Raw genomic sequence first — 14,309 nt, forward strand, 5'->3', positions numbered from 1 at the left:
ATACTTTGGATTTAGCATCACAGGGTGTTCCAACATTTCAGCTTTCAGGCCTTACAAAGGTCTATACACAAAAGCTCAGGATGTTTGAAAACAGAATGCCAACCACTTCCCACCCGATGACTTCTCTGTCCCCATCACCCTGGAGCACAAGGTCTAGATCCTCTAGACCAGGGACTCCAGAGCAGGGCACATGCAGAACAACCCACCAAAACATGAGGAAAGAAAATCAGTAGTTTTATTCCTTTGTAATCTCACCTCTTTTTAATTTCTATTTCTTGATTATTTTAATAATTTGTACACAAGCAGTAAAACCACTCTATGTGTGTGTAGGTGTTTTATATATTGGTGTGTGCATGTGTGTGCACACACACCTGCATATACTGGGAAGGGGTGCTCAAAAGTTGTTCATTCCCTGAGTGTGGACGGAGATCACTGCTCCAGACTCCCCACTGCTGAGCCTCAGAGGGGCCGGGCAACACATCAGTGCCCGCAACCTCACGCTCTTCTGAACATGTGCATTTCAAGGAGTGGGGTGGTTTTGACTCAAATCTCGGAGTCTAGGAGGAAGCCTTTCTGACCTGGGCACCATACAAAGCAAGAACATTCCTACTGGCCCCCAAGGGGTGGCCACGGCCATAGCCAGTGACCTGTTTGTGATGGCAAGTGTGAACAGCTCGGGGGAGGGGGGTGGAGAGACACAGTGCAGCAGTGGAAGCCAGGGCGCCTCCACATCAGAACGTCACGCACAAACATCACCCCCAACTGCCAACTCTTAGCCCCCAAACTGCTGTTTAGGTGGCTGTAAGGACAGCACACGCCCACTACTATGCACCCAGTGGGAAGTGGGAAGATGCTTGCTGCACACTCAGTCTTCCCACAGTGGTTCCGGATACACTCGGGGCTTGTCCTCTGAGATAGACAGACCAGGATTCTCCAGGGGCAGGTAAGAGGCACCGCCAAACCAGAGCACCCATGGGTGGCTAATGCCAGGTTATAGATGCAGAATGGACTTAATTACTTACTTGGAATTCATTTTCTTTCTGAGCTTGTTCGGATTCCTCTTTATTACAGGACCTCTATGAATGAGAAAAAGCAAACACTTCCAGTAAGGTGGGGAATACTAAGCAGACACTAACTTTGCAACCACCAGAACAGTCAGGGTTTACAAAACATCACAGATCCTTAATGAGTCTCTCAGCCTACTGACGTCATCAGTAGCAGTCTAAAACACACCAGCGGTGCCCAGCACTAGTATCAACACCCAAGGAATCGCTTCACATCTTTACAAGGAAAGGGATGTAGTGTTGAGACAAAAAAGCTGTGAGTCTCACAAGCAGCCCCAGACAGCTTTTCACGATTTCATTGTTCAAGGACAGTCAATAGAGGGCGCTCTTCCACCAGGCCTTCCAACCACAAATGGTGGGTCAAGTCTCCCACCAATTTAGCTAGGTGGTAGCAAAAACAGGGAGTATACCCGTGTCACGTGGTCAGCACAGAGCTCAGACAGAGAAGAAAGCCCTGTGCAGGCAGGAAACTTGGCACAGAACCTGCGCAGACAAGCCTGCCCACTTGCCACTTTCACATTCACCCTCCTCTTTCAGCTTGTCACTAACTCAGTCTGAATTCTTCCTCCACCAAAAAGAGGACTGCGTGAATTCAATAAAGCCCCTAAGCTTACCTCACATATTAATAGATGAAAGGACACTTTTACATCTCTTTCCTCAATGAAATTGCCAATTACTGGTAACCAGGAGTCTAGCAGTAACAACTAGGTCATTCATTAACTACCATAAGCAACTTCCTGACTCTTTTCTCTCTTCATGGCATGGACCATTATCTTAAAAGCAACTCCCACCCCAAGTGCTTTAAAAACCTGCATATTCTTTATTTAATAAGGGGATAGGGAAAAGCAAGTCAGAAACTAAAATGTCATGTCAAAATTTCATACTCAATATATTCTCTAGAAATGTTATTTGTTACAGTTAAAGTAAGTCTACTTAAGCCAGACACAGAAGTAATCCCATAAAGGAAGCTCTTTAAAAAATTTAAAGTGAAAGATTCTTGAACATCCCATGAAAAACATACCTTTCCATTCCACAGCTTTATCAAAAATACCTGTACCAAGGGTGGAAATGGTGGACAGGGAAAAAAAATGCCACGTTAAGCAACACCAGCTACTCTAGTACCATTTAAAAAACCTAGGGACTTAAAGCAACCACTCTCTTCCATCATACAGAGAAATAACATTTCACAGATATTTTAGTGTGTTTTGTACAAACAGTACGTTTTGTTTAATGTATGTTTTGTATAAACAGTACGTTTATACTCAATATAAAAGTAAACAAAATAAACATCCACGTTCATAAAGCTATCTGCATAAGACTTGCATTTACACATACTCAATACTATCTCTATAAACACAGTTAAGTACATTTTATACAAAGTACAGGGGGATATATCATGTAATCTTCGTTTCTCTGGTGAAACGGTGTTCCAGGTTAAATCCCGTTACGAAAGCTACAAAAATGAAAATACTACCGATATACTTTTAGACCTTTGGTGTGGCTTCACGTATGATGTGATAAACCTCAAGGAGGGGTGACTGGGCACCATAAGAACTTCCTCCTCCCTTAGCTCCAAAATACTCCCCTGGCTGCAGTGTTCCTTAGACTTGCACTTCCACTGTTTCCTCTGCCAGCGGACCACAAGCTCCTAACACCCAGGAACTCCATCTGCTGTTTATGGGTAGTCTTCCCCGAAGGACCAAGCAAATCCTGGTGCTTACTACACTTTAGGGACAGCCTGAGGAAATGAACTGTCCCGCGCTGGGAAACTCGTGGTAGGCCAGTGCTGGGTCATGCAGCCAACCGGCTGTGGGCAAGGTACACCCATGGTCCAAGCACTGGTAAGTGTGGCCACACCACTAATTAGAATGCTGCAGGGGGCCTGAAATGCCCCCAAAACATTAAATCCTTTTTTTTCTCCCCAAGGAAAATTGAGAACAAAAAAAGTTCTACAATTCTGAGTGTATTGCATATTGATAGTGTTGCAGGAAAAGCTTTAAGACAAAAGAGGAATTTGGGTATCTTACTGAATCCAAGTTGCTGTAACGGGATTTGACCTGTCCAAAATCCTAAATGCCTGTGGTTATGCCTACGCTGTTATTATTCCAACTGTATCTTCTTAGAGAGATACAGTTAATGGGTTATTTAGTCAACAGAAGTCCCTTTCCCTGGTCTAATGGTGCTCTCAAAAGCAAGTCACTTTTTCCAAAGTTACAAATTGGCTTAGCTCCCAAGGCCATTCTTTTTTAACATATTAGCACCACTGAGTGGAAATAAATTCCATTAATAATTCCTCCCACCCCAGTCCACTCCATTTCATCCCAAATGAATGCATTAGTTACACCATGAGAGCACCATTACAAAGGCAAGACAGACTTCTGCTATACCCAACCCTCTGTTCTGTTTCCTCAGTACAGAATGTTCAGAGTCCCTCAATCCTGTAAACAGTGTGACCAGGAAATCTCAAACCAGACAGACATTTATGAAAAGGTGAGAGGAGGCCTCCTCCAGCGGTGAGTCAGATGCCAAAAAAGAGGCCAGAGAGCGAGTTGGCCCAGGAAGATTGGGAATGAAACACGCCTTGGAATCTGTGGGGTTTTACTTGAGAGGCAAAAATTCATTTGAAGCAGATATTAAGATATAGTATACAAGTATTTAAAATTCCAAATCTTTTGTCAACTAACTTTCAGGTTAAAATTAGTTTTTGTAAGTTATAAAATAAAGCTAGAAGTTACATTTATTAGAAATTTGAACACTGATTAATATTAAAATTTTTTCATTTAAACATTATTGTGGTGTGGTTTTTTAAAATCATTTTTACAGATACAGACTGAAGCATTCATGGAAGAAAATATGATGTTTGGAAAATGCTTCAGAATAACCTGCAGAACAAACGAGGGCAAATGTGAAAGATGGTCAGTAGGGAAGATGGACATTGGGCATCTGGGGTTCACTATATTTTCTGGTCTACTATTATCTGAAATGCTTATGAGAAGTTTTTAAAAATAAACACTGAAATTTCAAGATCTAAGGTCAGAATGCATCAAATATGCTTAAGAAGACACCCAACTCTAAAAGCCACTGAATTATATACTTTTAATGGGTGAACTGTATGGTGTAAAGATGTTACAAAAATAAAGAACACACACACAAAGACATCCAACAATAATTAAAATTAAGCTGCCACTGGCTTCCTTCCCTCTGCCTCACTCTTTTCTTCCTATTTTGGGCTTGGTATTCAAGAGAATCTGTAAGTATTCATTATAATCCATGTACTGACCAGACCGTGATGTAGGAAATAAAATAGTCTAGATGGTAGCAATAATAAAGGGAATACAGTTTATGTTTTAAAATTACAAACTTTATAACCTGAAACATTTTTAGCCAGTTTTAAACCCAAATTCCTCATAGTCTAATATTAGCTAAGCAGTAATAGGAGAGAATAAAGGAATTTCACTTTTTACTTTATGTACTTCTGTGCTTTAGAAAGTGTTTAAAAGTATATGTTATTTTTATAATGTATCTGGTATGAGGTTTCAAATGTTACTTTTCTGACAAAATCACATTTAAAGCTTTTGTACTTTAAAGATGACTATGAAGAAAGTAAATGTTCATATTACAGATTATTAGTTTTTAAAATGTTTATTTTAGGCTTTGAAAAGAAAAAAATTATTATGTAGTAAGATAACTTTAGGGGTTGGGGAAATACCACTTGATTTCATTTTGTCTTACAAAATTTTAGGATTCAAAAACGCTCTATTTTAAGTTACCTGATATTCCACAATATAACATATTTATCCTTTAATTTGTTTAAGCCATTGAGCAGAATAATAAACTCTTACCATTTGGCCAGTTCTTAATAAAGGGTTCTTCTAAGGATGAGGGCCTAGTTTTATGACTAAACTACTTTAATAAAGCCACACTGAGATGAAACCAAGCCACCCTTTGGCTTTCCCCAGAGTCTGTAGGGGTGCCTGTGGCTATGTAAATAAACTAGTCAAAGTGGCATGAAGATGCATGCAGCTAGTTAAAGGTCACTTCTAATACCTGAAACATTTATTTTCAAAGTACCTTTAAAGCCTCCCTACTGCAAGAGTGGCTTACAGACAGGCTGGGAAGTGATGAAATCAGCTACAAAGAATGACATGTCATCAACAGTAAAATAAATAGGAAATGCTATTTAAGAATCAATTATGGTCAATTACAGACACTGTTATAATGAGGAGGAAGTAGCCACTATGTCAAATATAATGGTGGCTACAGAAATGAAAAGATGAAAGTAACAGTGTTTTATAGAAAAGTGGAGGGCGTCCTCTTCTTCTCACCAACCTTTCCCTACCAAAGATCAAATACATGGATCACTCAGCTATCCTTCCGTGTATAGAAGAGTAAGCAAGTGGCAGCATTTTAAAAATGCTTTGGATCCATAAATGAGTGAGTAAGAAAGAATTATCCAAATATTATCTAGATTCAATTTCTAGGGCACCTAAGATTTGGTCTAGGAAGACTCATCCAACTCTCTGCTAACCTGAGATCATCCTCAGGTCTTACCTGGGCTCATCCTGACAGGATAGCTGTACTACTCTGAGTGCTCAGTAACTGTGACATTCCTTTGGTCCTGGGGTGCCAGGGGCTTCTACACTCGGAAGTATGTGGCTTTGAAGATCCCTGAGATCCACCCTGGTTCTTTGACCATCCTCAACTCCCTAGGAGAGAGAAGACTCACTGTGCTGGCCCCTGGCGCACCCCTGTTAAGGATGGGGCAGGGAAAGCGTGCAGGTCCCAACTCTGTGGAATGCACAGTAGTCATGTGGCTCTTAAAGTAACATTTTGCAGTATGTTTTCAATGTTATCATGGATCCTAACCTTCTGCTCCCTGATTCCTATGAAAAAATTCTGTAGTTATTGCTTTTATGGTTTCTCACTGCATCTTCTGAAAATATTTTACAGAACACATTAAAATGTGAAATCATAAGGCAAAGCAAAGATTTAAAGTACAGCGTATGTGATTATCTAATGAGCACATAGGAATTACAAGAATTTAAACAAATGACTTCTAACATTTTATAGTAGTCTCTAGAATATCTTCAATTACTCCAAGAGCATTCTAGAACAATCTGATCCTTTGAAATTGTAAAATCAGATGACTTGATTAACATCAACAGGAGACTATAACTTCTAAAAGGCTCTAGGCAGACACAAGCCAGCGGAAAGGCAAGTAAGTGGAAATCCAGGTAAGAAGGACCCTTTTAGGACTTTCTCAAAATTTATGTCTGATCCAGGGTAACCCGCTGCCCCACGACTCCTGAGGGTTAGCCTGCAAGCAACATGTTTCCAGGAAGAATGCCCTTGCTTCTCCAGCTTGGAGATTGGCATCGCCGACTTTCATGAGGTATGGGTGGGGCACAGGCAAGGGTGGGAGGTGATAGTAATTGATGAGGACAAGAAAGAAAGTGTGTTTCTAACTCTGACCAAAAACCAGTATGTATATGGTGTTTCCTTAATGTTCAAAGTGGTAAGAAATAAGCGGCAGCTAAATTCTTCAAATGCATTTTCAAATACAAGCCCACAAATTTCTAAAGTTACAAAATGTTTGTCATTTTCTACTGAGGAAACAGAAGAAAGAGAGCTGATATTCCCTGGAAAAAAAAAAGTGATATATTCAATACATAACATTCTGAAACCTTAATCACTGTGCCTCTTGAAGCACAGCGCAAGCTGTAGCTGGTGCTACTTAACAAAAGCATTGCAACTTTCTTTTTAAAATGCATTTCTTGAAACCATAAACTAAAAGAAAGAAATTAAAGCTGTAGAGAATGCTCCAACTTCAGAGGACTCATACTATACCGTGAATCGTGTCTGTCACCTGGAAACCAGGGTGCTCCAGGCACGATCGCATGGGCAGCCTGCAGCAGAGAACACATGCACATACAGCTAAGGTGGTACATTACCCAGCGCCCTTCAGCCCCCCCCACACACAGACATTCCTTCCCAGGAGGGGCGGGCTGCGGTCACACCGTCGGGCCAGGGACCAGGAGTCTGTACTGCTTCATGCTATAAATCCCGAACATGGAAGACCAGCAGGACGGAGACACTTGGCATATGCAAAATCAGACACAGTGGTCCGTAGTGAATTTAGTTATCAAAAGAAGGCACCAAAGCAGGTATGGAAGGATGGTAGAGAGGAATTTGGCAACTATCTTTGGAGAGTATTAAATGAAGAAACACTAGGTGAGACCAAATGGGAGCACACAATACTAGAAAAATGTTTTACTTCCAAGAAGGAAGCTCTGACTACCCTAGTAACAGATATAATTACACCATCTTCAAAGTACAAGGGGACTTTTTTCTTAAAACAGTACACAAAACAATTTAAATTCATGATGACCCTAATACAATGGGAAAATAAATACAGAATTCACAGTATTTAGTCACCACAGACATGTGCTCTCACAATCTCCTGGGACAAAACATGGCTTCGTCATGAAGGAGCATGAGTCATACTGTCTCTGGACAGTGAGTGTGACCTTAGTTCCAGAGAGAAATGTTTGTAAGCAGTCAATTTCTCCGTAGCCAATAATTTAATATTAACTATCTATGGGCTGTTCCATATTTTACTGTAGTTAAATTTTTAATTAGACTGCGGTTAAGAGAAAAGAGGGAAGGCATTTTGTTTTTTGGATTCACAAATAACTGTGTCCCAAATTTTACTCTTTTGAATCACTATACATATCTGCGTTGTGCCTTGATGCCTTTAATTTTTTTTATGGTTAGTACTGAAACAAGCACTAATATTAGCCTTCTATTACTCAAAGAACAAAACAAAAACATTTTCCCAGACAACACTCGAGAGATCTTTGAGGTATATTATAAACATTCATGCCTGTGAGACCGTTCAAAACGGCGAGGCCAAATCTCTCCATTCATGCACAGAAGGAACTGGCTCAACACAGAGTCACTGTTCTGACACAGGAAGGGACAAAGCAGTCCTCTGAGACTTCCGCCAACTGGCACAGGTTACATTGAATGAACAATACGTACTGACATTTGTGTCTTCCACAATTCATGATAAATAAGCAAACTGGTTATTTGTAATCAGCCAAACTTGCTTCTTTGAAAAGGCTGCTACTTTTCGGACGTTGCAGAGCTCATGTTCCTTCCCAGTATCAGAAAGGAAAAAAATCAAGTTACATTTATAGCTAATTTTATTTCAAGCTCTCTTCTAGCAATTATTACCTCTTTCCACAACAGCAAAGGCTAACCTCGCATTTCTCCTCAAAACTTCTATTTAACTACTTTAGTTAAGGATGATTTTACAGTTGAATTTGGTTTTCATCATCTATACAGCTAGTAAAATAACTTCCTTCTCATTAGAATTAAAGCCAGTCTATGTGACATAGATAAACTGTATTGGCATGTACTGTTTCAAGATCAGACCCATATTTTTATTAAATAATTTCCTATAAAAAATACTGTATAGCAGTTTTTCAAAGCTGTGTCTTATCTTGTTCATATTCTCAAAAAGACCCACTTTTCCCCTTGTCCAATACTGCACTGTTCATAAGCCCCCTAAAATCAACACAAATCAAAACAAACCCCCTAGGATACAGTTAGGAAGTATCCTTATGTCTCATCGTATACAGATAGAGGGACTGGAAGAGACAGATGCCTGGGGGACAGAAACTGTGGGCTTTAAACCCAACCAGGAGGTTTGTACCTTGGCTTTCTACTAAACTCCTAGTGAACTGTACCAAAGAGCAGTCGTATCATTGCCACTATGGAAATAAAGTTAGTGACTCTCAACACCAAGATGAAGAAAAATAAGAATGTTGAGAACTGTCTAATTATTTTTAAACTATGTCACTTGCAAATCATTATAAATGTAAATCAAAGCAATATTTCTACTTGGTATTTGATTCTCAGAGGTTAAAAAATTTTTTTAAGCTTAAAATAAGGAGGAAGGGAAAGAAGGGACATTCTTAACTAAACCAGTCTATCATGTAATTAAGCAAAACAACAAAATAACCTGAGGAAATACACAGGTCTATCATTCCGTGTAGTAGTCTTCAATTCACATTTTTCAAAGGAGGAGTTTATTCTAACCCACCCTAAAAGGCTACAACTGCATCAATACAGCTGATTCAGGGCATACCAGCTATATGCGTACAAATGCACATACACGTGTAGGAATGTGCTGTGTGTGCGCTTTCCTCTAAGGAGAGTGAAGAAAAAAAAGGAAAGCTTAACATTTGAGTTGTACTGTATTTGTTTTTAATCCATACATTTATGAAAGAAATGTGATTATTTGGGCTCCATATTTGCTCAGCCACATCTCTTAATTAATGCAAATCCTGACAAGTATTATTTGTAAAATTTGTAAAACTGACAGCAATTTTTTTGTTGTGATGAGAGCAGCAGCCTCGTTGTAGACTATGAACATTCATCCTCATGATCGGCCAGATGCAGTCCAAAGAGCTGATCAGCAATTATGACTGACCCCACACCCCAGCAACAAAATAAATATTTTAAATCTGAATTGAAAATATTTGAAAAGGAATTTAAATCTATGGCACAATCCCTGCCACAGTGTTGTGAAAGCTCAATTTTAAAGCCAGTGGCAGCTGCTGCCTGGCCAGCATCTTTCGGCTCCTGAGTCTCCGCCCCCACTTGCCTTCGCTCTTCTCCTGGTGCCCTCAGAGTCCCTGGAATTTGGTTTCCCTTTTCAGGCGGTCAAAGTATTTGAAGTGTCTGAAGTTCTAACTGGTAACAAGTGCTCTTGCTAAACCCTGACGAACTTGGGAACCAAAAATATTTAAATTTGAGGCAGTAGGTTTCACAGTTTTACTAAGCTCGAACTTCAACAAATAAAGCATCCTGAACTAAGGATGCAGTTGAGTAATTACACTGAAAATACAGATTGTACTGCTAACATTTCAAAAAGGACAGTATTAACTACTGATAGTGGATCTTTTTTAGGGGAAAAGATTAACTGCTAATTCTCAGGCTGGGTTATAGCTGGCTTCTAATTACCTACCAAATAAGGCAGCACATTTTAGAGCTGTGCTGTGGTCACCAGCTACATGTGATTATTTCTATTTAAACTCATTAAATAAAATTTAAAATTCCATTCCTCTGTCACACTTGCCACACTTCAAGCATTCGAAAGCCACATGTGACCGGTGACAGGTGTCCTGGACCAGCACAACCCCAGAGCACTTCCCTCACCTCCATCATCAAGTTGCTGCTCTAGACAGAGCACAGGCTTGACACCTAACTTGTCTAGCACCTGGGGGAGCAAATAGTTCACATATAAAACATTTCTATTTAAGTTACAAATAGAAACAAGAGACTCATAAATAAGAATTAAACAACAGTCTTATATCACATGCAATTCCAGCAGCGGGTTATTAAAGTACTTTAAAAGTATTGCTTAAATGAAAGCACATAAAACAAATAAGCAGAAATGGGACTTACTATAAAAATATAAAAGTCCTCAAAGAAAAAATGGCTAAAGACTGATTGCATTGTGTCAAAGGACACTGACTGGGTATTTCAAAACTGTGCTTTGAAATTTCAACTTAATTTAAAAAAAACTGTATGGTAAACATAAGATCTTTTCTGCTCAAAAATTATCAGCAAGGGGTCAAGATCAACTAGAGTCAGCTACATGTACCTAATTACATAGCAGCCTTGGATCACTGCCTCAGCAAAGGGCAGAGACCTCAAACATGCTAACTGGTTCCTAACACTTTCAGATCCTAACCGCTTTCACAGCTTGGAAGGGTCAAGGACAAATAATCCAATGGAAAGGTTCAGTCAAATCGTGACAGCTTTGTACATGAATTAATATCTAGAGTGCCAATTTAACTTAAATATTTCTAAATACATAATTGAATTATCATAGACTTGCTTTTTATAGAGCTGAGACTAGTTTTTTTTTAAATTAAGAAAAAATTAAGTCAGGAAATTATTCATTTCATTAAGATAAAAATGGGCCCTTCCAAAGGATATCAAAATGCTACCACAGAAATATATTAACCAAACATTTTTATGTTTGTGTATATGTGGTGAGTCAAATGGTAAGTTCATGGTATAAATAGCTAAAAAAAAACACCCAGACATTCGGGATATCCTACTAGTTGGTTAAGACAATTCAGCAAATAAGGCACTTTAGTTAAAAATTAGGTTCAATTATTTAAGTAATATAAAAATTTAGAAAGATTATGAATCTAACAAACTCAAAGTTTAAAAGCAATCCCAAAGGGAGGTAATTAATTCAGCCTCATTGAGATCAACTTTGTCTCTTGGGACTACCCTGAAAACCTTTCTGAATATGCTCTGAAACACTACCTTCTCTACATTAGAATTTAAAACCTAAGTCTGAGCTGTACACTTGAATGTGTGGAAAATGCAAGCAACAACAAGCACTACGGAAGATTCAACCAACATCATACTTTGTCTTGATAAAAAGCTGGGAATATTTGTACTAGTTTACTAATAAACAGTAAGTCAAAGTAGGAATTCACTTTGAATATAAACAAAAACCAAGTTGCGCAGCCCAATTAAAATATAAGCAACATATTTTTAAATAGCTTTAATAACACCACTAAAGTACTTAGAATCTCTTCCCAGGTAATTTAGGAAAGAGGATTAAAAATGCTAAGAGGCCCCTCCCATCCCCAAGCAGCCTACCAACTCACCATCTTTAAAATCGGCCCGTACAGCCGCAGGAGCACTTTCCGAGGCTCATCGCCAATGGCGGCCATGGTGTCGGGTAAGGAGCACTGGAACAGCATGTTACTGAGGCCACCTCTGTCAGAAATAAAAGGACAGGAAGTACTTGCATTTTAAAGGTAAGCTAAGCCACTCTTTTCTATTTTTTTTTTTAAGCCACTCTTCTTAAATAACTACGGATGAGAAGTCAGGATCCCACAAGAATTCTCCTCCTCTGAGTCTTCATTTATTACACCTCAGGATACCTGCAACAAAAATGAAGAACTCCACAGCTTTCCAATCAATTCCATGAGTCACATTAAACCCCATTGGTCCCTCCACATTAGCACTGGGGTGAGTGTTTTTAATTGCACATGTGTTCCTGCACTTCACATTGGCCTCTGGTGAATGATGAGGACCAAGGTGAACCCTCTTCACACTAGGAATGGGGGAAATCCTAGAGGAACTCCTTCTGGCCCATGTTCTTCTATGACCCAAAATTTCCATTACATTCCCATAAATACCAGTGAAAATCTTGGGGAAATACCTAAACTGCCTGCTTCAGGATTTCCTGTTTGAAGTACACCTCCAAGATCCACCTCTTCCATGCCTATGTTAGCAGAAATTTCTCAACTGATTTTGACTAACAGCTTTTCAAAACACTTGCAACATTAACTGGTCACCGGAACTTTCAGAGGCAATGGAATACTTCAGTATCCTCGACCTCCCACTCTACCAAAGACAAGAAACAAGTTACAGGAAAGTAACAGCCTTTGGGGACAAATCACCTGCCTGGGTTGACAACGATTAGGTACAGAGGAGGGCCACTTAGTGCAGGGGAGTGGAGATGAAGGAATGAAAGCACTGTATGCCTGGGATGGCAAGGAGGCCCCGCATCTACAGTAGAGTTGAGGGTCCCTAACTCATTCTTACCTAGTCAATAAATCTTAACGAACTATGACATAAGCAAAGCCCTACACTGGAAGTTAGGTAACACAAAACTGAATTACGCTCTGCTCTGCCCTCAAAAACTTCCACGCCAATGAAGAAAGACAGAATTCAAAATCGTAGGACAGTGTCTGAAGCCATGTGCTCGGCAAATCATGACTTTATATCCACCATCAGGTGTCTCAATATTACACAACTTTGGGAGAAAAAGTTATCAGCAACTGGGACCACAGCTTTTGAGAGTGACATCTCCCAGTCACAGGAACCACCAGCCTCTTCCCCCATCCACGAACAGTCCCATCTAGGCAAGCTATGCTCCTAAAAGGGAGGCTAAAATTCAGAGCTAATTCACATCATGTGTAGAATTATACAGGGATTATGTATACATCGACAAGCACTGCCAAGAAACACAGGTCAAGAGAAACCATTCAATTTGTGTGGGGGAGGAAAGATAACTTACCTGGGACCTTGTTAAAGGCGCTATATTAACACCGGCATAACAGTTCTGAAAGTTCGGCTGCTACCGCAGCCCTCCTCTTCCTCAGTGAGAGAGCCCAGACTTTATTCAGGCAGCAAAACGCCTAGTCTCAAAACTAAGTTTACTACCTGTCGTATTTACAGCTAGATGTGCCCCTGGGACCAAGTGCTATAAATAAAATAAAATGTAAAAGGAAGTTCATGTGACTTTTGGGAAATCAACTGGAGACACACACCCAGTTCTCAACCTGCTGTCCGCAAGGAGGAGACGGTGTAGCAATTGCTAAGCTCCTGGTCCTGAGCTCCAAACCCACACTTCAGTTTTGCATTGTAACACTGGTCAAGGACTCCTTTATCATGGGCTCAGGATTAGCTTCTGCATCAGGGGCCCTGGAGGGAAGGCCAGGGATTGTCTGCTTGCTGCTTCTGTCCTGGGCTGCGGCAGCAAGGCGCCAGCCCGGCAGAGGCAGCTGTTGGGTTGCCATTTCTTTCAGCAACCCCTGAACCAGCCTCATGGCGCCCTCTCAGGAGTGCCGGTTCAGGCTCCACAGGGATGCTCCTCAAGTTCAGACACGCCTGGGGACGCCTGTCCTGAGTTTCCAGGTTCTAATAATCCCAACCTCTTCCCTCGGTCCCCCAGCCAGAGGGTGGGGCTGCTCCTGCAGGTCTTACTTTAATCATGTCCGTGTTCCTGTTTGGCTTTTTCAGTTCTCCAACACCTGTTTATGCGGTTCCCTATATAAATGCTTCTATGGTGAAATACCTAGTGTTGATTTCATTTGCTTACCAGGGTTCTGACTGGCACACATGGCCAGAGCTTTAGCAGCTTCCTAGATCATGAGAATAAGGGCCACATTCTGGTAATCGCAGAGCCGTTAGCGGAAAGGAGCCTGCATCACCACAAGCCCATGGAGCTGCTGCACCTGCCTGACTGGACTACTTGCAGACCTCTTTAACACAAAAGGGAAATAAATTTCTGTGCTGTTTAAGCCTCTCTGAGTCTTCTGTTATCAGCAGGTAACCACGTACTAACTAATACATCACACCCACTTACTTGTTTTCTTTCCATGTGGAAATCCCTCCTCACTCTTCTGCTATCTAAAAACT

General features: G+C 40.4%; 1 protein-coding gene across 10 annotated transcripts in view; it reads right to left on the reverse strand.

The window, feature by feature from the left end:
* The window catches only part of CHKA (choline kinase alpha), a 52,470-nt gene that overhangs the window by 23,520 nt on the left and 14,641 nt on the right, over positions 1 to 14,309 (reverse strand). For 7 of the 10 annotated variants that reach the window (XR_012123086.1, XR_005057014.2, XM_073217431.1 and 4 more), the window contains 2 exons: positions 11,765 to 11,876; positions 1,023 to 1,076 (listed from right to left, as the gene is read on the reverse strand). Coding sequence is in view for 8 of the 10 variants with exons in the window: in XM_073217431.1 (XP_073073532.1) it covers positions 1,023 to 1,076; positions 11,765 to 11,876 (166 nt within the window). In the remaining 2 variants the exon portion in view is untranslated. Of the gene's footprint in view, positions 1 to 1,022; positions 1,077 to 2,085; positions 2,116 to 11,764; positions 11,877 to 14,309 lie in introns of all 10 variants that reach the window. The other 3 variants (XM_073217430.1, XM_073217433.1, XM_037002439.2) reach the window with 2 other exon arrangements.

This window comes from Manis javanica, chromosome 11 (assembly GCF_040802235.1).
Source record: "Manis javanica isolate MJ-LG chromosome 11, MJ_LKY, whole genome shotgun sequence".
Taxonomy (NCBI): Eukaryota; Metazoa; Chordata; class Mammalia; order Pholidota; family Manidae; genus Manis; species Manis javanica.